Genomic DNA, 26,622 nt, shown 5'->3' with positions numbered 1-26,622 from the left:
CAAGGACAAGGTTAAGGAGGTAGATACTTAAAAGGGAGTGACAAGAGTATCTAAAAAATTGTTTCATATTGTGATGTCAAAAGGTTGCTCCTTATATTGATAAACAAAAAGCAATTGCAAGGTGACATTATTAATGGTATCATCTTGTGTGAGAAGGTGAGAATAATTTTCGCCAATGTCGTTAAGAAAATGTCAGGATTATCAGAAGCCAAAGAACTGGTAAGGGAAGTAGTGGGTGGTTCAAGAAGTTTAACAGAAGAACCGGCATCCACAGTGTTTGGAGGCACGGTGAAGCAGTCAGCTCCGATACAAAAGCAACAGAGAACATAATCAGCAACTTCAAGATGCTCATAGATTTTGATGGTTATCTGCCCCACATTTTTTTTTAAATTGTGATGAGACGGGTACCATTTGTTCCTTTATAACAGTAGAGGAGAATGCATTGCCCAATCACAAGCCAATGAAAGACGGTCTCACACTGCTATTCTGTGCCAATGCACACAGCGATTTGAAACTTAAACCGCTCCTTGTTTACCATTCAGAAACTCCACGGGCTTCAAGAAGTGTAAAGTCCAAAAGAGGAGATTAATGTGATGTGGAAGCCCAACAACAGGCTTGTGTGCCCATGGTCTTTTTTGTGATTAGATCAACAAAGTGTCTGGTCCTTCAGTGAAAAAATGTTTGCTTGAGACGAAACGGCCACTCCATATCTTGCTCATTATGGACAATGCTCCTGCACATTCTCCAGGCCCACAAGACCACCTCCTTGAAGAATTTAAATTCATGAAGATTCAATTTCTGTCTCCCAACACCACTCTGTTACTCCAGCCTATGGACCAGCAGATTATTTTTAACTTTAAGAAGCTCTACACTAAAGCACTCTTCAAGCATTGCTTTGAGTTGACTGAAGCTACCGGTCTCACTCTCAGAGAGTTTGGGAAATATTACTTCAACATCTTGCCTGCGTCAAGATGATCAAAAAGGCGTGGGAAGGGGTTACCAAGAGAAATCTCACTTCTGCTTGGAAGAAACTTTGGCCAGAGTGTGCTGTCGAATGTGACTCTAAGGCATTTGAGTCAGTAGCTTAGGAGAAGTGGATAACAATGATATTGATGAGCTTGTCAAAGATCACAGCCAAGTAATGATCACCGAAAGAGCTTAAGGTGTTGCAGTGTGTTTCACAGCAGGAAGCTGTGGAGAAGATTTCTTCGAAAGAAGAAGAGGAGGAGGAAGCGATAACAGCAAAGCAGCAATCTTCTGCTGCAATAAGAGAAATGCTGGAAGCATGTGAAATGGTTGCATTGTACATTATCAACCCCACAAAGCAGTCACTACTTATTTATTTGATGATAATGCTGTGTTGCTTTTTTGCCAAGTGTTGAAGCATCAGCAGAAACAAATGACTATAGATAGCTTCCTAGTAAAAAAGAATTCGTAATTTATCGGGAATAATAAAGTACATAATACAGGGTGTACATGAAGTCCAGGGGCACTTTCAATTATTTATTGCACAAGATGTCATACATATTGCATTTTGAAGAGAAACTCTGAAAGCTTTTTTTACAAACATTCGATAGGTGAACCATGAGTGACCCGGCAGGCGTCAATACGGTAATCTAATTCTTGTCATACCCGTCGCAGCGTGGCATCGTCGACTGTGGTAGTCACTTCCCATATTCTCTCCCAGAGCTCAGTTACATCACGTGGTAGAGGAGGTACATACATCACATCTTTAATGTGTCCGCACAGAAAAAAGTCACACAGAGTGTGATCTGGTGATCGGGGAGGCCATCTCATGAAACAGCTGTCCCCTTCTGTAGCAGGGCCGATCCATCAGTGCAGCAGCTTCATGTTCAGGTATCCACAAACTTCACGATGAAAATGGGGTGGGCCCCATCGTGTTCAAAGATGAACGGAGAGTCCAATTGCAATTAAGGCATCAGCCACTGCTGCAGCGTGTCAAAGTAGGAATATCCAGTGACAGTAATCTCGGCAAAGAAGAATGGCCTGTACAGTTTTCAATACGATAAGGCACAAAAAACATTTACCTTTGGGAAATCGTGCTCAAATTCAATGCATTCGTATGATTGCGTTGTACCCCACATTTGACAATTATGCCTGTTCACTTTCTCATTAGTGTCAAAAGTGGCTTCGTCGCTAAAAATTAAGCGATCAACACAGCCATCCCCATCCTCATTCAATTGTTGCAACTGTGAACGGAACTCAAAACGCTTGTCTTCGTCATCATCATTGAGCTTCTGCACTAGCTCCAATTTGAATGGTTCCATAGACAGCTTCTGTCGCAGAACTTTCCACACTGTCATTGGAGCCATTTCAAGTTCAGAGGATGCACGAAATACCAATTTCTTTAGACTCATTATGCGTGTCACTTGTACGCTCTCCACATTCACTTCACTCACATTGGGATGTCCACTTCTCTTTGTCGGGCACAAGCAACCATACTAACGAATTTTTTATGCCAGTAGTAAATGGCTTTCCTTGTTGGTTCTAAACATCTGTTGAACAGCAGTAGCACACTTGTTTCTGTCGACCTCCAACACACAGCAAGCTCGCTCTGCACATGTACCTGCCACGTTTGCAACTAGTGCTGAGTATCAGCAAATTACCAAACTATGCTGTGGCGGTACACACACAAAAAACTTTCAGGGTTTCTCTTCAAAATGACGATGTATGATGTCTGGTTCTTGCGCAATAAATAATTGAAACTGTTCCCAAACTTTATGTACACCCTGTACTATATGTATAATTTTCTTTGAATAAATGGCATGAATAAGAAAACTTTTGGTAGTTTTTCCTGGATGGAACACATCATAATATTTTACATTATTTTATATGGGATAGATGTTTCACTTAATGAGTGTTTCGCATGGTGAGCAAGATTGTCGAATGAATTATCGTTGCTAAGAGAGGTTTCACAGTAGTCTTTGACCGGATGGGCTGTCATGAAGTGGAGGTGAGGGCACAGCAATATGTGGTATTGCAACATCATTTTCAACAGAGAAACTGGTCATGGAGGAACAGTCAATAACACTGGGTGTGGTCGGGTGAATACAATTTGGCAATGGCAATTGACTGATCCATTTTGAAGCTGACATAATGTCTTCGTTGTTAGGCAGTGGGTGCAGATGTTGCAGAATGGTGAGTTGCTGTTGAGCCATATGAAGCTTGGCAAATATCTTGGCAATACTTGAGTGGAGAATGTCGCTGGTTCCTTCCATATTCAAGTTGGAACGCCAGAGTTTGGAGTACATGCCAGATATCATCCGGTAGCACTTCACATTTCAAGATAAAATTGAGAGGCGTCTTGACTGCGAAGTAGGAGATGGCGGCGTATCATTGGCAGGAAGGAAGATGCTGATCTTGCCACTGATTGACCGTTGGCCGTAGTGGTACAGAAACAGGGTGTAATTTGGGTCAGATAGTAAACGGTAGTGCCCGAGAAAGTCAGCTGCTAAGACAGGTTCCAACGTTTCAGTCACCAAAAACATCCAGAGCATAGGTGTGTGTGTGGTTGCCAAGATCGAAAATCGAAAGTGGTGGAGGTGGTGTCAACCACCGCTATCATGGAATCATTAGCTGCACGAAACTGCACTGGCGAAGGTGAAAGTGTAGCGGGAGCGAGAGGCAGTGGAATTGTGCAGATGTTGGCTCTGGTGTTGACTAGAAGATGAGACTTTAGTTGGGCATCATCAAACAAAGAGGTGAGAGCCATCTAGTCGTAGATGAGACCTGTGGATGCTATCATGAATTGCGACGACTTGAAGAGGATGAGCAACCTGGTGTGCAGGTATCAGGCTGCAAGGTCAGTTTGGGTATAAGCAAGGATGCCTGCAACATAGCTCATTGGAGCAAAAGTGAGTGTGGAACTGCATAGGTGGTGTGCATAGGCCCAGCCGACTCGCACTGTTACAACTGGCATGCATGGGTCAGTGACCGGGCAGAGGTGCACCGTTTGTAGTCTGCACTGTAGGTGTTTGTTTATGTTTATCACCCTGGAGACCCCATGGAGCAGTAGCGGGTGGTTGCTCGTCATTTTGGTGAGTTCCTCTACACATCATGTGGCCGAAAGTGCAGGTGGGGCGTTAGGCTTGTGTGATGGCAGCGATGTAGATGGGGATGCTGTCAGCTGTAGCATGGTCATGATGAGAATTAACCAATGAGCAGTGCTGTGCGAGCTCTAATATCCTGTTAACCAGGCATAGTTTGAAACCTATTGGAGCATCCTTGTGTGCAAGCATCACTGTTGAATGCTCTCTGAAGTTTTAATAGCCACAAAGTCCACAGGGCACAATCCAGGAGTAGGCCATATCAATTTGCAGGTGAAGTTTGCGCCACAGGGTGGAAAGCATGCTGTGACCAAGTGAGGTTTCACTTATCACTAGATGAAGCTGTTGCTCTGGTGAGTGCGACAGGCATTTAAGCAGAAGTGTCTTGACAGTTTCATACTTGTTTAAGTGCACACATCAAACAGCAAGTCGCTATTGAGATCAACGTTATCATCAATGTGGTTGAGAAGCACTGCAAATTTGTAGTTGTTCTAAGTGATGCCAGTGGTCTGCATTATGCATTCCCTAAGCGTAAACAGTAGCATAGGCCAGTCCATGTTCTACAGAGGGAGTTTCAGCTAAGGACATGTGGAGTGGTAAGGGCCATGGTTATGTGAGGCTGGCACCATCATTAGGCAATTATTGCCTGGTACAGTAGATGCAGCAGAAGCAGAGGCGTCACTCAAGTGGAGGTGTTGCAGAGCGGTATGTTGTAAAGCAACCAAGAGATATGCAGTATGGTAGGCGTGGCACGCATGGAAGCATGGGGTAGCAGTGCGTTGTAAAGCATTGAAGAGAAACACAGCACGGTACACATGGAAGCATTGCATTCGATGCTTCCATGCCTACTGTGGTGTGTGATGAAGGTATGTGCAGCGCTTTAGACATGAGCCGAGCATGAAGGTGGGCATGACCAGCAGTATGTGGTAAGTCATGCTGGTCCACGGGAGCTGCCAGGTGCTGAATCCAGGCATTAGACACGCATGGAGAAGTTGCAGTCTGTGCGCGTTGTGCGTAGTGGTTGCAGTTGCAAGTGAACTCGGGGCAGGTGGCACAAATGTGAAGTCACTAAGGTGACATCGTCACAGTCGCAATGATGATATGGGCAAATGTTGCACAACCACATAATCCACGTCAGACAGATTCCTTTTATGTCCAGAAAGATCACTGTAACCCATCTTAATTTTGTCCAGGAGGTAGTAAGTAGTTGAAAATGGTTTGAGGATAGTCTCACAGGGCCACTGTTGACCCACTATTGCAGTAATCTGGTGGGTATCTTTATAGTTTTGCAAAACGCAAGGAATGTTAATGCATGTAGATTCACTGGCACTAAAGAAGTGTCCATGGAAATAAGTGTCATTACTTCCCACTTGTAAGCTCAGAGCACTACGTGTACTGATAAATGGGGTGACAGGAAGCCAATGTTTGCCCAGAATCACTTTTGTTTTAGCAGAATTGCTAGGCAAACAGTCACTCGGCATCATTACACCACTGTCACAGGTAAGGGAACACCAAGAATTCGACACACACATCGTTGGCCGGTTTGGTGTAAAGTGGCAAGAGTCTGGCATGGTAGATGTGGAAACAATGGAAGCATTGCCATCAGTTCACTAAACACTGTCGAATTGGAAACTCCGCCCAGGTTTTCACGAAACTGTATCAAACTGAGGCATGCAAAGCTCATGGAATTCACAGGCGTTGACAAAGAGGTGAGGTCAATGTCACTTGGAGCAGGAAACAGTTGAGCTGGAGGTAGCTGTGACATTGCAGGGCAATGGACTGGTGCAAGAGATTTTTCATTTTAAATGGTTAAAATTTCAGGGTCTCCACTGTAGGAAGTACAGTACTCATAGTTGTTATATGCAACAACTAGCAGGTCATACATTTCCATATAAATGTTTTATTGTCCAACAAGGTACAAAGCATTGTATCACAAACATCAATCAGAACGAACTAACTGCAGGTCCAGAGAGGTTAGTCAAGTTACCTCAGGGCAGAGTTCTGGGCAACTCCACCGAGTTACATCCCTACATACCCATTTTCTCCATGTAAATGGTTCATTGAAATTTGTATCTGTTGATTAGTTATGAAGTATGTATGGATTCTGTTCTCATATTATGGAGATGTCATTAAATTTGCAGAGACTATTTATATATGAATACACGACTGCATTTGAACGTGAGTAAATGTGTGACTTAGTATGATGAAGGTGGAATGTGTCAAGAATTCTATTTTAATTTTATACAATGAGAAAAAAATGCAGGTGTTTACAGGCAATTTACGTTGAAGTGAGAATTATTAAATGAGTGCAAACTAATTTGCAGGCCAGGAGGAAGTATTTAATAATGCTGAAAATTGTATTTAAATTCTGCAATACTCCAGGGCAGTTATTTTGGTCTACTTGACAATCTGTTATCAAGAAAATTATGTGCAGTAATCATCCTTTATCTAATTCTATCAGCTTTGCCTTTTCTCATGCATTTAAATACAATGTCTGCACCATTGGACTGAAGCGTAAAATTACATTGGCACCATACAGCTGATGTCTTTATGACAAAAGGCAGGTGACACTTCACTTTGCACCACAAAACTATTACTTCCACCATAACATTCACCGCTTTCCCAAAGATTAATGCAAAGCTTTCCAGAGTTTAGTGAGAAGGAGCAGTTGGGACAGCAGGGAAGACTTCAAAAATTAAATCATTCCAGCAAAATGTTAGGTTTAATACAATGAATTCAATAAATTACAAATCAAACTTAAAACCAACATTTGCACAATGAATAATTCCAATAAATAATTTGAACAAAATTTACATTTAATTGATATCTTACATTTGTATACATAATTAAAAACAAAAAAAAATCTGATTGAAAGTTAAAATCTTTAGACAGTAGGAAGCTAATCTGGTGAACTGAAGAAACCAGTACCTCTGTAGAAAAACAGACAATAAAATTGGGATCAACATCACATCCAAATATTATTAATAAAAACAAAAGTCAGAAAATTACAAAGTTATTAAGTAAACAATCAATAAGTCACATAAAAAGGGATTTGTTGTTAATCACAGTAATTCAGTGCAGTTTCAGTGTCCTAGATCCATTCAGTATCTAGACTGTACTGTTCACAGGTAACTGATTCATGTGCCTTTCACTTGTTGCACCAACAGTATAAATCTTATTTTACATTCTTTTCTGTAACAGCATTTTTAAGAATCCATTGGTGTTTCAATACTTCTTGAAGAGGTAGTCTGTTCTGTGGTACAACCACAAGTAGCTGCAAAGAAGAGATGAACTTTGTTGGCTCAGATGTTAACCTACAGCCAGTAAATCGTTCAATTCCAATTGAAATAAAATTTAAAAATATCAAAATTTAAAAAACTTACATGAGGCAAACTAAGACTGTCAGACTGAGAGAAGGTTGCCAATCATCAGCTGATTTATATAATAACCCAATGAATAGCTATTTCTGACACATAGCATATCACAAATTACTGGAAGACAATATTCATTTCATTGACTTTAATTATAGCTTATACTCAGTTCTTTGTGATAGGTAAAATGTTGGAACTCTTCCATCTGTTATGTTTTACTGCCATGCATAATTTTTTGTCTATTTTTAGTGCAGTTGCATATGTTATGTGTAATGTGTACATGAAAGTGTAAAATTGTTATTTAGGCAAAGTTCTATTTAAATGTATTGACTAGTTCACTCTATTGATCTTCCCCATTACAATGATGCAATTAGTTTTACATTTTCACATAATTAAAACAAACTGAAAATTATAAAACAGAACATAACAAAAAACAAACATTGTGACATGATAGGCATAATATTAAAAGGTGTTACCATTCCTTTGAAAGTTGACAGTTCACTCTTCCTGCGAGTATACTTTAATTACCTGGAACTAATTAACTTCAAAAAACTGACATCAAAAGTTCAAACCTTCATAATTTCAGTTGCCCATTTTGCCTCAGTGCAGTGTACTTCGACACTGTATTTTCTTACTATATTTTTTCTAAGTCAGATGATACCCCATTATTAATTGACGAGGTCATTAACAAAAATTTTGCATGAGTTACCATGACGTAAAATTACTTTCAAGCTGGATGCCATACTTCTAGTTACAGTATTCCCAACCTAGAAGCATAACAATTTTACTTTTACACTTTACAAGCCTTCAACATTTTTCGTAAACCTGGTAACTGAAATCCTATAATCCATCCAAAATAGCAAAATCTAACCTAACCGATTGTTGAAACATTATGTAGTTCCTCACAACAAATATTTGCATGCCATTCTTTAAATAGTCCACCCAACCCTAAAATCACCAGACCAGCTTCAAATATGAAATGCATATCACCTATTTGAAAGGGGGGAGTGGCCAGAAAGCATAGAAGAAATTACTATGTCAGTCCGTGCAAGAAAGTTCACTGCAGTCGTAACAACTCATAAAATGTAATGTGTTCAAGTCAAATATTATATTCTGTCATTTATTAACTCAATGACGGTATCTTTTAATTACTTCACACCATAAATTTGCATTCAACTTTGATGATGGTATACTGCTAAGATAACAATTCAGTACAGCAATAGACAGAATTGCTTAGTGCAAAGATATGTTCACTGTGCAATCTGATTGAAGTGTGATGTTTGCTCAACATGAAAAATAGTGTGTTACACCTGTTAAAGTATTCGGTCACCCAACATAGTTACTAATATTGTGACTTATACTGACTATTTTGCCACACTAGACAAGTGCTGATTCTTTTGTCGAGTGTAGGTCTACTGCACTATAATCAGATAGAAAGAACTGTGACCAACTGCAGTTTGTAACATTTCTTTAATAGCATTTAAAAGAACTGTGAAATCTCAACTGGCCGTCAATTGTTAATACTTCTAATGTGTTGTTAAGAGTGATAATATTTGGCATTACATACTGTGTGGGCTACATTACTGGGCTTCTGCACTAACAGTTTTCAGCCTGTCACAATGACCAAAAGGAGAAACTCCAGCTACCAAGAACAATGAAGCAGGTAAAGCAAATTAGTTATAACTGACAAAATAAAGTTCAAGCTGTCTTATGTTTGTTGCACGCTCTTAATTTTATGTAATCTCTACGTTATTGGCCTAGGTACTGTTTCAAATGGCTATTCTACCACTACGTCAACTGTCAATCCAGGTGCTTTATACTACTTGCTTGTAATATTACAACCATCTTTCATAAAGCTATCATTGCCAACCGTTTTGCTCCCCTCTAACTAAAATAATTCAAAAGTCGCCCAACTGTAAATATATCTGTTTATCCAAACAAAACAAAATTGTGGCACACTACTGGAAAAAAAGAGGAAAAAACATTACTTAAACAGCAATGGGAGTCCTACTAATATTCTGACAACACAGCTGTTAAACAACAAAAGTTAAAATATTTCAACTAATTGGCAGATTTCATAGTTTAAAATTTTTATTTTTGTTTCACCATAAGTTTCAAATTTGTATAAACATCCTCTCATTATGGAATGTATGGAATGTTACTGTTTCAAATAAAATACTGTGTGTGAGATCAAAGGTATTGGTGCTTCACATTTGTCATGAAGCTAAGTTTGAATTCATAAGAATTTGAAAAATTTCTCTGTTCTGTAACATTTCAAACAATGAGAACTTCATGAACACACACCATTCATACACACAAGCACGCACACCTCATGTATATATTACAGCCACCTGCAGCATCTCGAGTCGGAATGTGTTCCGGCCTGAGGTGCTGGTACTGTGCATGTCTGCAACTTAATGTGTATTCTTTATTATACCAACATTTATTTAATATAATGAATTATTTAATACAATTATGAAATAAGGTCACCTTTGCAATAAGATCCCTTGCATCATTTGAAACAAACAGTGGGAATGAATATTGAGCTCTGCTTATTTGGCGGCACATATCATCATAAACAGCAGATTCAAATGGCGGCTTGCCAACTAAACATTCGTAGCAAAGGACTCCAAGGCTCCACAGATCAACATTTTCATCATGAGGATGATCTTTGATCATTTCAGGAGAGAGATAATCCAGCGTCCCACATAAAGTAGTCCTCCTGAAAGTGAAGATGCCAGGAATTCATGTGGCAGAAACAAGGTGCAAACTAACAAATATGAACACACTTAAAGGCACAATGAAATCATAATTAATTATCTCAATATTACTGTGTCCCTTGAAACACCAAATGGTGTTCTTCCGTTGTCCAGAAGAACCTACTGCTTTGGCCTTTCACGATTTTATCAGCACATGTTAGAAACCAGAATGTGGGGTATTCAAAGTTGTGAAATAGCTAAGTTTGCAGACCATACTGCATTTAAAATGACTCGTTGGATTACATCTCCCAACTGTCCTACAGCGGAAGCTCAGACAGACAAGTACAGATGCCAATACTGTTTCACACAGGAGTCAGCTATAACCAGTCGTGGGCAGCCCATTTTGTAAGTGATACTGTACCAGGTAAGCTGCTGATCATTACAGTAACATTGCTGGTTAACTGGCATTTTGTACAGGCACATTATCAATTGCTGGAAGTTTGTGTGTGGTATTGAGAGACCAGATTGCAGGAACTCAGTTTCAAGGTTTGAAGTGTCAAACAACATGTACGTTTATTCAAACTATACATACATACGAATATCAATTTAAAGAAACATACCATTATGATTCTATTCCATTTATGACCAAAATCTTCCATCTGTCACAAGATGGCACTCAAAATTTCTAGTTGTGCTTGCCTCTGTGGGTTTCGAATGGGCACCATTTCCATAGACTTCACTTTTCCAAACATCTTTAAACCTTGGTCTTTCACATTATGTTTTAGATTTATTCTTTGTTTTATTTGTTTACTCTTTCGATTTTCTGTTTTGGCCCCCTTGATTGTATCAAGTTTGATCCATCAACAGGCACACAACACTCACGTGGGGAGTAACTGTATCAACAGATTTTAAATCACTAAGGAACTGGCCAATACTTGTAGAAGATTGAATTTCCAGTAGAAGCAATAGAAACACAGATCAGAGCAGGAGGGGAAATTTCAGTACAGCCGATAGACACATTTGTAGGTGAAAAAGCTATTCCCAGCTTTCAAAACTTAGTTTCTTCCTCAGACATGAAAGATGGATAGGTCTGAAGGACAGTTCATTCAAGTGCCAAGTTGAGAGGGAAACACTGTCATAATGAAGACAAGAGAAGACACAGATATGGGAAATGCGAAACGTAACACCTAGGAACTCTCCACTTCTTTACCAGAAGATTTCTCTCTCACATTAATTAACTGAAAAGCTAATAACATGTCAACAGCAATCCTAAGCATAGAAAAATATGAGAAATAAGTAATACAATAAGTATACATTGCAAACGTTTATTTAATCATCACATTTACCAACTACAATGACTACATCGTATCACTACTGATAGTAGCACCACTTAAGGCGTACTACTAGTGACTATAATTAAGTAAACAAATCCTTCCAGCCACAGACAGTTTTGGGAGCCACTTAATTCAGACAGCAGGCAAGACTACAACCAATAAGCCGCTTAGGAGTTTTTCCAGCAGTAAGATGGCAATTACGGTTGGTTTACTTCTGGTTTCAAACAAACATGAAGCAGAATACAGAAGTTAATCTTATCTGGCCCAAGTAAAACACTGACAGTAGACTCCACATCTCACACTATAAGTCTAGTGTTTTATATCCCTGCGTTATTCAAAGTAAAATTTAACCTGGTTTTTAGTACAGTTTCACAGTGTTGTAAACAACATGGGAATTTGGTTGGTTAGCTGATCATTTTGAAGAGAGAAAAAAAAATGTTTTTACGGTGCTCTAATGTCATTTCCTTATACAGCAGTGATATTACACATTCATTCTCTTACAGAAATCCTAATCTTACAGCTTATGCTGTGGAACATTATGTTGTTTGAGAACTGGTGCTACGATCTTTTGACACTGAGCAGTAAGTGACGATTTGATGTGTAATCATACGTGGAACACTGACAGTGAGATTGTGTCTGAGACAAATTAACCGATGGAATTAAATTGTCCACAGTGAGAGCCAAAATATAATCTCCATTTATCTGTAGGTATCAATTCAGCTGCAGAATACCTCTTACTCTACAGCTAAATTAGCTTAGGATAAGCTAAATCTAATATATGAAGACTGGCCTCTTAAATTTATAAACATGGCTGAGTCTCAGTTTGACTTGGGAATGTAGCACAACAGTGAGGTGAAGTTTTGTAAGCCTGGGCATCGCAGAGCACTGAGTACCTAGGCAGGTGGCTATAGGCAGTGGCTGGAATTCCCTGAACGGATGCTGGTGCTTGCAGCAGCTACAATCACATGGCTAGCTTCCAAGGTGTCCTTTTGTGGTTATGGAATATCACTTGGAGATATTTCATAGAAAATTACTAAGACTGAATCCACTAGAACAATGTAGTGAATGAGGATATCAAATTGTGTGTCTCGCATTCCCAAGTTCAATGTAGCATTACAGAATGTTGTCAAACTAGTTTAATTGACAGCAGTTTTCATAAACAGGCTATGTAAAAATACTTTAGATAATGAAGCTGTCACATTCATAAACAATTAGTCAGAATGGAATTGAACTACAAAATTAACACAAATTACCACATTTTGTCTCAAATTTGATCCAGAGCAACAACAATTTTCATTAAAACCAGTTATTTCGAACAGAACTAAATATAGGTCCTACTCTACAACCACAAATTATGTCAGCAAGTGTTACCCGATACCTTTAACTTGTCCTAAATGCTTCTGTGCTTACATGTACATGAAATTCCTACTGCAAATTAAGTGTTATGCAATTTGAGGCAGGCCACAAATTAAATTGGCTGTAATTCAAAAGTGGTGTCCAATACATAGAAACCAAGAACATCATGCAAACAAGCAGGAAATTGCTCTGTTTTTATATGACATTTGTGCATGACATGCACCATATGTTATCATTAATGCTTAATACAATAGCTATGTTGGAATGTCTTGTAGGTTTGGAAAGTGACCAGCATGACCAGCAGGGGAGTGAGCGGGGGAGGGGGGAGGGGGGGGGGGGGTGTTATTTCAGTATGTTTAGTTTCAAGAAAAACAATGTAATTTTTAATTATGGTCATTGTAACATCATTTTGTAAGAAGTTCTTAAGACTATAGTGGAGGTGGCATTAAGACAATCCCTGACAGCTCATAGCTTCTACCTGTGAAGCACTAACTGCTGCAGGCAAAAACAATAGCAATCTACAGACCAACTTTTTCATTCTGTGCTGCAGTTGATAACTGAAGATGCATCATGGGAAGTGAACATGACAACTTATGAATGATGATTAGGTAGGAACTAGTGTTAGACAAAAGTCATAATGATTGTATGAAATTACATGGCAGAAAAATGGAACACATCTTGCGCAGAATGCTGTTTTTATAGAACAGAATATTTCTTAAAATATAAACTGTACTCTTAGGTTCCAACCTAAACATCACTTCAGAAATCTGGAGATTCTGAATATATCCCACAAAGTTTGTGGAAAGATCATTCTATCAGCACAATTTTCTTGCACTCATATATTGACTTCTACTCATAACCAATGAAACAATGGAATATGAAACAATATGCAAGGTAGTACTGTCACATTCTGAGAAATTTACAATTCATGAAGCGAATACGAAAACTACTAACCAATCTTATATTCCATATTCGCCAGATCAACAATCCTCAATATCTAGCTATCCAAGTTGCAAACAAAAGTAACCAATTTGTATCTTCCACCACAACAAGTCATTAGAAACAGCAATTTTCACTGACTACTATATTTTAAAGCTCATTGGCTATAATCAACAGAAAAAACTGACATCAGCAGCATGCAGTGGAACACCTGCTTACACCATAAATGGACTTTAGCTGATCTTTAAAACGCAGACTATAAAGCTAAAGCTGAGAACTTCCACATAATAGGTCACTGATGCACACTGGCCCAGGAACTCTTAGAACAAGAAATTGACAACGAGATACCTGTTTAAACCAAGAAGCAGCATTGTGACAACAGCAGCCTCATCCACTGCTTTTTCAGAATATACTGTCCTGGCTTCAGCATTCCAGGAACTTCAAAGATTAAACAGTGAAATTTCTCCAAATACAAAGAATAATCCTACAAATTACCACCATATTTTACAGACTATAAAACACTTTCTTCAAAAAACTGCCTCCAAAATTCTGGTGCTCCTTTTACTTTAAATTAATATAAAATGTCCAGTGTGATTTAAAAATCCCACCAGTTTTAAAAGTAGCCATATATTTGATGCCTTGGGAAAGCTATCCTTATTTAACACTGGATTCAACCGGCAGCAACACTGCGTCGATGAGACAAACATGAGTTGTGGGGATTCATAAGCTTGCTAACACTGTCTCCCTCTTGCCTCTTGCTGCACCCCCCCCCCCCTCCCCCTCCCCATTGGAACCCAGAACATTGTCTAGCCTATGATGCATCATTGCTGTCTACAGTGCCAGTGAAAGGTACTCATATGATGCGAGCTATAAACTTAAAGTAATAGCACATGCAGAACAACATGGTGGAGTTTTGGCCCTCCAACAACAGAAAACCATTTGTGATTGGCAGGTCAGTAAAGAAGAAGAACTCAAAAAGAAATGAGGAAGAATGTGGAAATAGAGAACTGAATGCAAAATGGCCAGAACTAGAAGATGGTGTATTGAAATGGATTAAAAGACACCATCAAAATGGCATCGAAATTAATAAAAAAATGATTCAAATACATGCCCTTAAGATAGTGCTACAGTGAAACTTAACAGACATTAAGGGAGGGGTTGGCTGGTGCTACAGGCTTGTGAAGTGCTACAGGAGTATGAAGAGAAATTATTACCTATCCATAACTTTATTACTTAACATCAAAAGAAAACCAGTGTGGAACAAAGCCAAATAGCGAATATGTCGAGTAACAGAACAGTTACCGTGAAAGTTGCTATAACTGTAGCGATACTGCTGTCCTTTAATATTGTGCTGCCGGTGCTAAACTTAATCCAATGATCATTTTTAAGTGCAAGACAATGCCAATACTTTCTGAAATACCACCAGGTGGTGTTGCTCACGTATAACACAAGGGTTGCATGGAAGAGCCCGGTATGAAACTATGGAGTTAATTATTTCATGTTCCATAGATTGTTTTGCATGATAAATTGTCATAATCTGGAATGATTCATTATAATTTTCATATTGCTAACTAATTTCTACATCTATTTGTACTCAAAACATCACCATATAATTACTGGCTTAACGGAGTATAGGAGAGTTATTTTCTTGTGATAGATCAGTTTAGTAGACATTTGTAAAATTCTTTGAAAGAGAAGACAGGGAAATACATAATTTGTTGTTATTACGAGAGGACTTGCATCACAATTGCAACCTCTTGAAGTCTCAATAAATAAATAATTTAAAGTTTATATGACACAGGAATGGAACTAGTAGTAGTAGTAGTAGTAGTAGTAGTAGTCTTCAGTCCACAGATGGCTTTGATGGATGCTTCCATGCTACTCTATCCTGCATGAGCAACTTCATCTCCAAGTAACTACTGCAACCTACATCCTTCTGAATCTGCTTAGTGTATTCATCTCCATCTCCCTCTATGGTTTTTACCCACCACACTGCCCTGCAATACTAAATCGGTGATCCCTTGATAACGCAGAACATGTCCTACCAACCAATCCCTTCTTCTAGTCAAGTTGTGCCACAAATTCCTCTTCTCCACAATTCTATTCAGTACCTCTTCAGTAGTTACGGGATCTACCCATCTAATTTTAAGCATTCTTCTGTAGCACCACATTTTGAAACTTGCTTTTCTCTTCTTGCCTAAACTATTTATCGTCCATGTTTCATTTCCATACATGGCTACACTCCATACAAATACTTTCAGTAATGACTTTCTGACAAATCTATAATCAATGTTAACAAATTTCTCTTCTTCAGAAACATTTTCTTTGCCATTGCCAGTCTACATTTTATACCCTCTCTACTTTGACCATCAGTTATTTTGCTCCCTATATAGCAAAACTCATCTATTACTTTAAGTATCTCATTTCCTATAATTCCCTCAGCATCACCTAATTTAATACAACTACATTCCATTATCCTCGTTTTTCTTTTGTTGATGTTCATGTTATATCCTCCTTTCAAGACACCATCCATTCCGTTCAACTGCCCTTCCAGGTCCTTTGCTGTCTCAGACAAAATTACAATGTCATCAGCAAACTTCAAAGTTTTTATTTCTTCTCCATGGATTTTAATTCCTACTGCAAACTTTTGTTTCCTTTACTGCTTGCTCAATACACAGATTGAATAACATCGGGGATAGGCTACAACCATGTCTACCTCCCATCTCAACCACTGCTTCCCTTTCATGCCCCCTCGACTCATAACTGTCATCTGGTTTCTGTACAAATTGTGAATAGCCTTTCACTCCCTTTATTTTACCCCTGCCACCTTCAGAATTTGAAAGAGTGTATACCTGTCAACATTGTCAAAAGCCTTCTCTACGTCTACAAATGCTAGAAATGTAGGTTTGACTTTCCCTAATATATCTTCCAAGATAAGTCATAGGGTCAGTACTGCCTCACGTGTTCCAACATTTCTACAGAATCCAAACTGATCCTCCTCGTGGTCGGCATTTACCAGGTTTTCTATTCGCCAGTAAACAATTTATGTTACTATTTTGCAGCCGTGACTTATTAAACTGATACTTAAGTAATTTTCACACCTGTCAACACCTGCTTTCTTTGGGATTAGAATCATCATATTCTTCTTCAAGTCTGAGCGTATTTTGCCTGTCTCATACATTTTGGTCACCAAATGGTAGAGTTTTGACAGAGCTTGCTCTCACAAGGCTATCAGTAGTTCTAATGGAATGTTGTCTACTCCTGGGAGCTTGTTTAGACTCGGGTCTTTCAGTGCTCTGTCAAATTCTTCACACAGTATCCTATCTCCCATTTTATCTTCATCTACGTCCTCTTCCATTTCTGTAATATCGCTGTTAGGTACATCACCCTTGTATAGCCCTCTATATACTCCTTCCACCTTTCTGCTTCCCATTCTTTGCTTAGAACTGGTTTTCCATCTGAGCTCTTGATTTTCATACAAGTCTTTCTGTTTTCTCCAAAGGTCTATTAATTTTTCTGTATAGTGATATATGCCTCTAAATCCTTACATATGTCCTCTAGCCATCCTGCTTAGGCATTTTGCACCTCCTGTTGATCTCATTTTTGAGACATTTCCATTCCTTTTTGCCTACTTCATTTACTGCATTTTTATATTTTCTCCTTTCATCAATTAAGTTAAATATCTCTTCTGTTACCCACGAATTTCTCCTAGCCCTCTTTTTACCTACTTGATCCTCTGCTGCCTTCACTATTTCATCTCTCAAAGCTACCCATTCTTCTTCTAGTGTATTTCTTTCCCACGTTCTTGTCAATCATTCCCTAATGCTCTCTCTGAAACTCTCTACAACCTCTGGTTCTTTCAGCTTATCCAAATCCCATCTCCTTCAATCCCCATCTTTTTTGCAGTTTCTTCAGTTTTAATCTACAGTTCATAACCAATAGATTGTGGTCAGAGCTCAGATCTGCCCCTCGCTAATGACCTTAGTAGTTGAGAGCCCTAAAACCCCACATCTGCCCCTGGAAATTTCTTACAATTTAAAACCTGGTTGCTAAATCTCTGTCTTACCGTTATATAATCTATCTGAAACCTTCCAGTGTCTCCAGGCCTCTTCCATGTATATAACCTTCTTTCATGATTTTTAAACTAAGTGTCTGCAATGATTAAGTTATGCTCTGTGCAAAATTCTACGAGACGGCTTCCTCTTTCATTTCTTAGCCCCAATCCATATTCACCTACTACATTTCCTTCTCTCCCTTTTCCTACACTCTAATTCCAGTCACCCATGACTATTAAATTTTCGTCTCCCTTCACTATCCTAATGATTTCTTTTATTTCATCATACATTTCTTCAATCTCTTTCTCATCTGTGGAGCTAGTTGGCACATAAACTTTTATTACTGTGGTAGGCTTGGGCTTTGTGTCTATCTTAGCCACAATAATGCGTTCACTATGCTGTTCATTGTAGCTTATTCGTGCTCCTATTTTTTTATTCATTGTTAAATTTACTCCTGCAGTACCACCATTTGATTTCGTATTTATGACCCTGTATTCACCTGACCAGAAGTCTTGTTCCTCCTGCCACTGAACGTCATTAATTCCCACCATATCTAACTTTGAATATGGTGCACTTTCCAAATAACTGTAAGTGATAAGACAATGAAATTTTTACTGCATACAATTTACAAATAAAATGAACTTAATACCTATGATGGTTTAGAAAAAAACCTCTCTCATTAGTAAAATTCAACTGTTTTGTCCATTAATTATAATAAAACAGTTTCTGATTGTTTGGTGGTTCTCAATTTACTTGTAATAACTTATTACCATCTGCAGTACAAATTGACCAAATTTCATGTTTCTAATCCCATTAGTTTATCAAATAGTAGTACCTGAAAGTTAAAAAATTGTAGTTTTGAGAAAAATCCATTTAAAGTTTAATACTGCAATTCTAGTATAGGTATTGATGAGAGTTACTTACCACTAATATCTTCCTGCAGCATACTGAGCATCATCTGAATCATACTGATTTTTCTTCTCTTGGTCCCTCTTCTTTTCTTTCTGGCCTCTTTTGTGCATTTTAAATTAGCAATATCTGCTTTGCAGATTCTCTCTATTTGCACCAAGGATTTTGCAGTATTTGAACTAGGTTTTATGCCCAATAATTCTAAAACCTCCATTTTTCTAATTACACCATCATTGAAGCATAAAATACCATAATAAACACCAAATTTGAGGGTTGGAAGCTGAACAAATACAGTTTTTGGTAAGTGGTTCCAAATGACAGTTCACACATTCATTTAAAATTTTGGGTTTTCCCATGAAGACATTTCTTCAACAAGGTATCTTTACAAAGGTCTTTAAATACCGGTTTAATTTCATTAATTACTGCTGCAGGTAAAGAATGTTTGTGGTCATATCTGGCACTTCTCCTGTACTTGCACCAAGTGTCAGGATCATTCGGGCAAAGACCATGCACTGTATATTCATTTCTGGAAAGCTTATGGGAAAAGATAGCCCATACAGCTTTACTCATGTTTTCGAAATTCCCTACATTTCTTCTTATGGCCAAGCCATAATAATTCTGTAAAATATCTATTTCAACATTTGTCAGGTGACCTTTACCGCATATCTTCTTACCATCTTCCAATCCTATTTTTTACCTTACTTTCAAGAATCTTCTCAACCTCGACCCCATTCTCTTCTGGACATGCCCAATGCACTAATTTAGAAATTGTGACATTAGGACCATAGGGTTGTTCGGCACATAACCGGTCATAAACCTTGCTGTCACCATCCCCTAAATGCTGTGTATCTGACACCTCTGTTTGCCACTGAACAATTAAAAAATCCTGAGAACTCTTGCTACTTCCATCCCACCACTTGGACCAGTATAATTCATCTGACAGTTATGTTCATGCTCTTTCTCAGTTCACTGCCACAGGTTTTACAGTATTTGCTCAGAATATCTACAGCAATTACCTTGCCAGTATCAAATGATGTAGCTGTCACAACACCATTTAGTGAACTGTTGGCCATGTTTCAGCCAGCTGCCATCAAAACATGCACAAATATCACCACTTTCACCGTCATCACTTTTCTTGAGTGCTTCTTCAGCTGCTTCCTTCATTGAGACGTCACAAACTTCAGCAACATTATTTTAAGTCATAAATTTTGCAGGATTTGGAAAGTCAGGTAATGCACATAAGAGTTTGCCCGTCTCCATCCCATTACCAATAGATCTGAGACCATAAAATGGCCTTATGTTGTTCTCATATAAATTATTATTTGCCATTTTTGATGTCATCGTAGCAACTGCACCACATTTTTTGCAACTCAATATCAAGTTTGACAAAATCCTGTTTACAAAGACACCAACTCTCACCCGAAGATACGTCATGTGGGCTTTCAAATAAAATGATGGAGTGGTGTGGTGGACCTCAACTACGTATCCTTTGACTCAGTGTTGAAATATTAAAAGTTTTGGCTGGTTTTGTTGTCTAGGGGAGGGATACATAGTTGCCACATTACAAGCCAAATACTGCTGAGTCTACAGTATATAATAGGAATACACACATGAATCTAATGGTCAAAGGTCCCTATCACTCAGCAATTGCTATTGTAATGTAGGAATTTATAAATGAAAGATTGCAACTAAAGAAATTCTTCAGGTACTATTTTAACAAGTTTAAATGATAGGTACAATAGCAGAAGTACCTTTAAGAATGCCCTTTATTACTGTAAAACACTTATTGGTGTCGATGGTCTAGCAATTAAATAAAATATAAGTTGAACAATAGGGAAACAATAGATTCCTATGGCACGTAATTAGTTATGAATAACATAGCTCATGGGATATTCACTTCTAAACACACACCACGTCTTCACTGTAGAAGCCACGGAAATCTCACAAGTTCACAAGTCGGCACTCTTGAAGTATTTCTATCTGCCGCGACCACGCACAAATCACCCCACATTCTCGAAGTCTTTCTCACGACCATGCGTCCATCGTGCCTTACCGTCCCGGACACACTGTGACCTCTCCCGTACTGTTCTCCTACTTCCAGCCAGTCTCCCCATTCACGAGTGCTGTAATTGGCTAGAGTGCTCCCACCATGTCTTCAAGCCAACACACATTCACAAACATAATGAAACACATTCGAAACACTGGATTCACATTTAAATAACTTGAAATTAAATATATATTCCTACGGCTGGACCATAAACACACTAACACACATTACATACATAAACAAATTAAACAAACATTTATCAAAGGAACAGCAAGCAAGGTAGGCCAGTAGTCTAATGTCTCTGCTTTCTAAAACAAAGTAAATATTTAACCAATTTCTTTATGAATAGGATGTATCTGATATAAACAAAGACAAAATGGTTCAAATGGCTCTGAGCACTATGCGACTTAACTTCGGAGGTCATCAGTCGCCTAGAACTTAGAACTAATTAAACCTAACTAACCTAAGGACATCACACACATCCATGCCCGAGGCAGGATTCGAACCTGTGACCGTAGCGATCACACGGTTCCAGACTGAAGTACCTAGAACCACACGGCCACACCGGCCAGCTATAAACAAAGACATAGATGAATAAATGTATTTATAAGCATGCTGTTACCATTTTTTCGTGTAACTGGGGAGTACTTATGGCCTGACGCAGTCGATAGTAATCTGCTACTTTGTCCTCGAACAACTCGTGTGCTATTCAAGTTACATGCCTGTAATTTATACTAATTTAGGTTTACACTAACAGCTTTCTAAAGACATGTCGATTGACGAAATCTAATGAACCGTTTAGATTTTAAAAATTGCTGGGTGTTACTGTCAGACATTAAACTTTATTAGTTTAAAGATATTGAAAATCTGAGTACACCATCAGAGGCATTGTGCAAATAATAGTAATGTACATGTTTCCTTTTTAGGTATCATGATTCATCTGGCTACTATTAATTTCTATACAAACTGTGAAATGTCTGCCATGATGGTTTCACAAAGTCCACCATCTTTGGCACTCTTGGCATAGAAGTATCTTTCATCAGCACAGCGTCACCATGGAATTCATGGCCACGCACTTGTGCTGGACCACTCTTACTCTGGCACCACGCGGTCGGCCCGCCGAGCAGCCCATGCGGCCATGCCAACTCTGAAGTTAGAATATTTTCGGGGCGCCACAATTCGCCCGTTACCTCACAGTCACCACCACATATTCTGCAGACAGTATTTTTGGAAATGAAATCACAGATCATTCTAAGGTTCATCATAATATTTCCAAACGAAAGTTCATCTCCACAAGCTGACTGGGAGGAAATGCCTTGAAGACTCTGCAGTTTCTTTCACGATTTTCTTCATGTCTGATATTCTTGTGTCCTTTGACCCACTATCCTCATTTACGTATTTATTTCCTCTGAATTTTAATTTAGACGAGAATTTCTTTATTCGTGGCATTTTTATGAAAACATGCAGAACCAAAGAAAATACAAATCAACAAGTACTTCACTCACAACAAACTTCACTAAGTACAATGATTAACGCTTGAAAACAATAACAAACACTATCAGAAAAGTGATTATTGATAGTAGATACAGAGTAGGAAACACTGAAGCGATAAAACAATAGAAGCATGAAATAATATACAAGGAGTATAAGAATGCTGTGCATTATCTCTGCATGGCGCAAAAAGGAAGGTGTGGCATTTAAATGTCAGATTGCACAGAGTGTCAGGAAAACCATTAGTCACAAATTAGAGTCACACAAAAAAAAAAAAAAAATAAATAAATAAATAAATAATTGTCATATTTATATGAAAGAAAAACTGTTTCACGCAGGAAAGACCAGGCATTTCAAATACGCTAAAATCTAAAAATCGAGTTTTTGAAGCCCACTTGCCTTCCGACCCCCCCCTTAAGGGATCTGACATTCCATGCTCCAATCCATAGAACACCAGTTTTCTTTCTTCTGATAAAGACGTCCTCCTGAGTAGTCCCCACCTAGATATAAGAATGGAGGACTATTTTACCTCCAGAATATTTTACCCAAAAGGAAGTCATCATTTAACCACACAATAAAGCTGGATGTCCTTGGGAAAAATTGGGGCTGTAGTCTCCCTTTGCTTTCAGCTGTTTGCTGTACCTGCACAGAAAGGCCGTTTTGATTAATGCTACAAGGCGTGATCAGTCAATCATCCAGACTGTTGTCCCTGCAACTACTGGAAAGGCAACCACCCCTCTTCAGGAACCACATGTTTGTCTGGCTTCTCAACAGATATGCCTCCACTGTGGTTGCACCTACTGTACGGCTATCTGTATCGGTGAGGCATGCAAGCCTCTCACACCAGCATCAAGGTCCATGGTTCATGGAGGGGAGGGGAACAAGCAGATGATGGATGAAACCCAACATGAATTCACACTGAAGGGAGCTTTAAAATGTCCTACAATCAAATATGTGTGTGTGTGTGTGTGTGTGTGTGTGTGTGTGTGTGTGTGTGTGTGTGTGTGTGTGAGAGAGAGAGAGAGAGAGAGAGAGAGAATAAAACAGTCATGGTCTACAGTGAGGACAGACCCTGTTAAATTCCCCAAGAAGTGCATCTTAAGTAATAGTCTCCATGGCAATGAAGACCGCCTTATATATGAAGAGGTGGATGATGGAAGTTCAGACAACAAATTTCAAGGGTTTTAAAGGTCAGTGCGGTTTTGTAAACTGAAAGCTTTTAGATGGCTTTGCAATCTAATAATAAAAATGGAAAAAATGTTTTGCCATTTAAGAAAAGTTGCTTAAAAATTGTGGTGCATCTTATAGTACATAAAATGACAACTCACTTTTCTAGGACAAGTGGCTGCAAGGGTTGACATCACTTTACAATTAGGAGGGGGGGGGGGGGGGGGAATGAGGAAATCAACCCAAGTCACTGTGGAGGAGCATATAGACCAAATGCAAGCAGACACGATGACAAAACTTATTGTGAAACTGTCAGCTGCTGATACAAAATTATAGATTGTAAATTACTTTGTTAAATAAATACGATTCAGTTATGGTAGATAGCTAAAATTAACTCTAGAATCATGTTCTATACACACCTTGAATGGGGTGAATGGACTGACCAGCCAAAGTCTGCAATTTTCAGTTCACCATTAGCACCAATAAGCAAGTTTTCTGGTTTGATGTCCCTATGAATCACCCTTTTACTGTGGCAATACAGAAGAGCATCAGCCAACTGTGCTATGTAGGTAGCTGTTCTGAAAATTATTTTTTGGTATTTTGAGAAAAAGTTGCAGAACAACACATTTAATCTCAATTCTTACAAAATAATCTGCATCTGTGTACATTAACCCTCCACTGAATTTTACCTTCCTTCATCTAGCCTTTGTTGTGGCTGAGATTTTATTTCCTTGAAAAGTTCTCCTTTAGGAGCATATTCCAAAATAAGATACACTCTTGCTTTATCATGGAAATAACCATACATTTTCAAAATGTTTGGATGCCTGCAAATTTTGAGAAACATTATGAAGTAAGTATTTATGCTGCAACTGCAGAGTATAATCATTGCAACATACCTTAAGTGTGACTGTATTTCAATTTCTCTTCTTAGCTGGTGCTGAACATTCGCACTTTCCAGCTGGGATTTGACTAGAACTTTGAGTGCAATAACATATTTTGAATTTTTTTCTCTAGCAAGGTAAACCTTCCCAAACTTCCCTTTCCCCAGTGCTCTCCCAATTTCAAAATCAGACAATGTCCAGCTTTTGCTGAAATAAATTTCATCATTTACTCTATTAATAGTTTTGTATAGAGAAAGAAATTTGCTAAAGTCAACAAAGGAATCAAAAAGTCGAAGTAATATGAAAGTTGTCACATTTGAACAGTCAATGTTCCTAAAATGTCTTAGTAGCTGTCAACCCTTTATTACCATATTACTGACAGTTTCAAAATGGGACTGGTCATTAATACTACTTTTGCCATCATATGACCCGTATTGCACTGAAAAAGTACTTCGCCATTTTTTTTTTTTTATAATAAAAGCTAGAAACACTTTATGAAGGTTATAAAGAAATACCACAGTATAGGTACCATCAAATAGTTTATAACCATTCTTTTCTGAAAGATATTTGACAAGGATTTTTTACAGTGTAATTATATGATTAACATGTTCCATGTAAGAAAACTTTCATGATTGCATATATGGGCCTACTACAGGGTGCAAGTCTAGGAATTACAATAATACACATTGTAATTATAATGACCACGATATTTGTTGTTATCACCTATCTAAAGCACCAGTAACGACCCTCTAAGAACATAAATAATGACCCAACACTAAGTTTTTAAAAAAAAGAATCTGGTCCCAGAATGCGGTGAAATAAAAGGCATTCGAATAACGCTACTGTTAAGAAAGCTAAAATACACAAATGTACAGGGTTCTCCTTATCCATATGCCTTAACACTAACTAAATTAATATAAAAACACTATCATATTTAGGAATCAAGAAATTCTTCTCAGGTGTACCAACAATGTAGCATAAACGTAACCCACGATATCATTAAATAAATACATAAATAGTTGTTTACGTTAACAGTGGGAGGTTATGCGGGGAAAAAAATTACCTGCTGGCCCGCTCATCTTTTGCAGCTTCTTCTTTTCTAAGTTCTACATTAGGCGCCTTCTGAGTAGCCGTTCCAGCAGCCTTTTCCGGCTTCTCACTGAAAACATGACCAAGTGTACCTCTGATATTGCTCCTTATGATTATAGTTGTATTGAAAAAGAAAGTAATTATTTCAGTAAAATATTTACGTCCGTGGATTCCGTAATTTTTCAGAAGTTTTGATGTCCAGGATCTTAATAACTTTCTTACGCGTTTCTTTCACTGTTGTTGACATTTCACGGTAAGTCCTACTTAACACTTAAAACTGAACTGTTTCGATAAGCACGAGTGCTCTGCGTACATTTAGATCATGCAACTTCTTACACGGTACCGGTACCAGCTTTTATAAAACGCGCCAAATACTTCGAAACTTACTATTCTACAATCACCACATGTATCTGACAGAAAAGTGTTTTAAAACCAGATGCATTTAAAAGGAAAGTGTGCCTGTTTGCTATTGGCTCTGTGTCGCAACAGTCATTTGTCTATACACACCTAATTGGCTACCGTATGGTACCCAATGCAACAAGTCGATCTCTTAGTCGAACCTATGGTCGAACCACAGTCTAACAACTGTATCTATCGCGGTCTAACACAAGAGTTTACTTGTATAAACGTTTCAAACTTTAAAAGAGGGTCGAGACTCGAGAAGACGTTGAAGACGATGACCGCCCTGGAGCTTCTAGCACATCAGTTAGCGACGACAGTGTGGGAGAAGTAAAGTTAATGTTTTTGGAAAATCGCCGAATCACTACCAGAGAGGATGCCGATGATGTCGGCATATCATTTGACTCACGCCATTTTTTTTTTAGGATGTTTTGTTCCGAGATTGTTGAATTTCTACCAAAAATGGCGTCGCATAGACATTGCTCAGGAATTGCTGAATGAATTTGACAATGATCCAGGACTTACAAAGCAGGCTAGAACAGGTGACGAAACTTTGGCGTACGGGTATGACTGACGTTGAAACCAAAGCCCAATCGTCCCAATGGAAAGTGCCTGAAGAGCCAAGACCGAAAAGTACTCGACAAGTTTGATCACATGTGAAGGTTCTTTTCACTGTTTCCTTCGATTATTATGGGATAATGCATCATGAGTTTCTGGCTTATGGTTATACGATCAATGAGGAATACCGATACTACCCCGAAGTAATGCGCCGTTTGCGTGAAATAAGCCGAAAAAAGCACCAGGTTTATGGCAAAACA

The 26,622-nt window shown here is 38.5% G+C and overlaps 1 protein-coding gene across 1 annotated transcript; it reads right to left on the bottom strand.

Annotated features, from left to right (window-relative positions):
- Positions 1-6,935: 6,935 nt before the first annotated feature.
- LOC126187623 (aurora kinase C-like) lies at positions 6,936-26,126 on the bottom strand. Its single transcript, XM_049928817.1, has 7 exons — positions 25,567-26,126; positions 25,380-25,475; positions 24,332-24,523; positions 24,125-24,259; positions 23,855-24,013; positions 9,929-10,160; positions 6,936-7,341 (listed from the first exon to the last, which is right to left on the bottom strand). Exons 1-7 carry the CDS (start codon positions 25,650-25,652, stop codon positions 7,243-7,245), a joined length of 999 nt encoding a protein of 332 aa, XP_049784774.1. The 5' UTR covers positions 25,653-26,126; the 3' UTR covers positions 6,936-7,242.
- Positions 26,127-26,622: the final 496 nt, after the last annotated feature.

This window comes from Schistocerca cancellata, chromosome 5 (genome assembly GCF_023864275.1).
Source record: "Schistocerca cancellata isolate TAMUIC-IGC-003103 chromosome 5, iqSchCanc2.1, whole genome shotgun sequence".
In the NCBI taxonomy this organism is placed as follows: Eukaryota; Metazoa; Arthropoda; class Insecta; order Orthoptera; family Acrididae; genus Schistocerca; species Schistocerca cancellata.
Note: the sequence above shows the minus strand (reverse complement) of the source record. Positions and strands in the feature narration are given on the sequence as shown.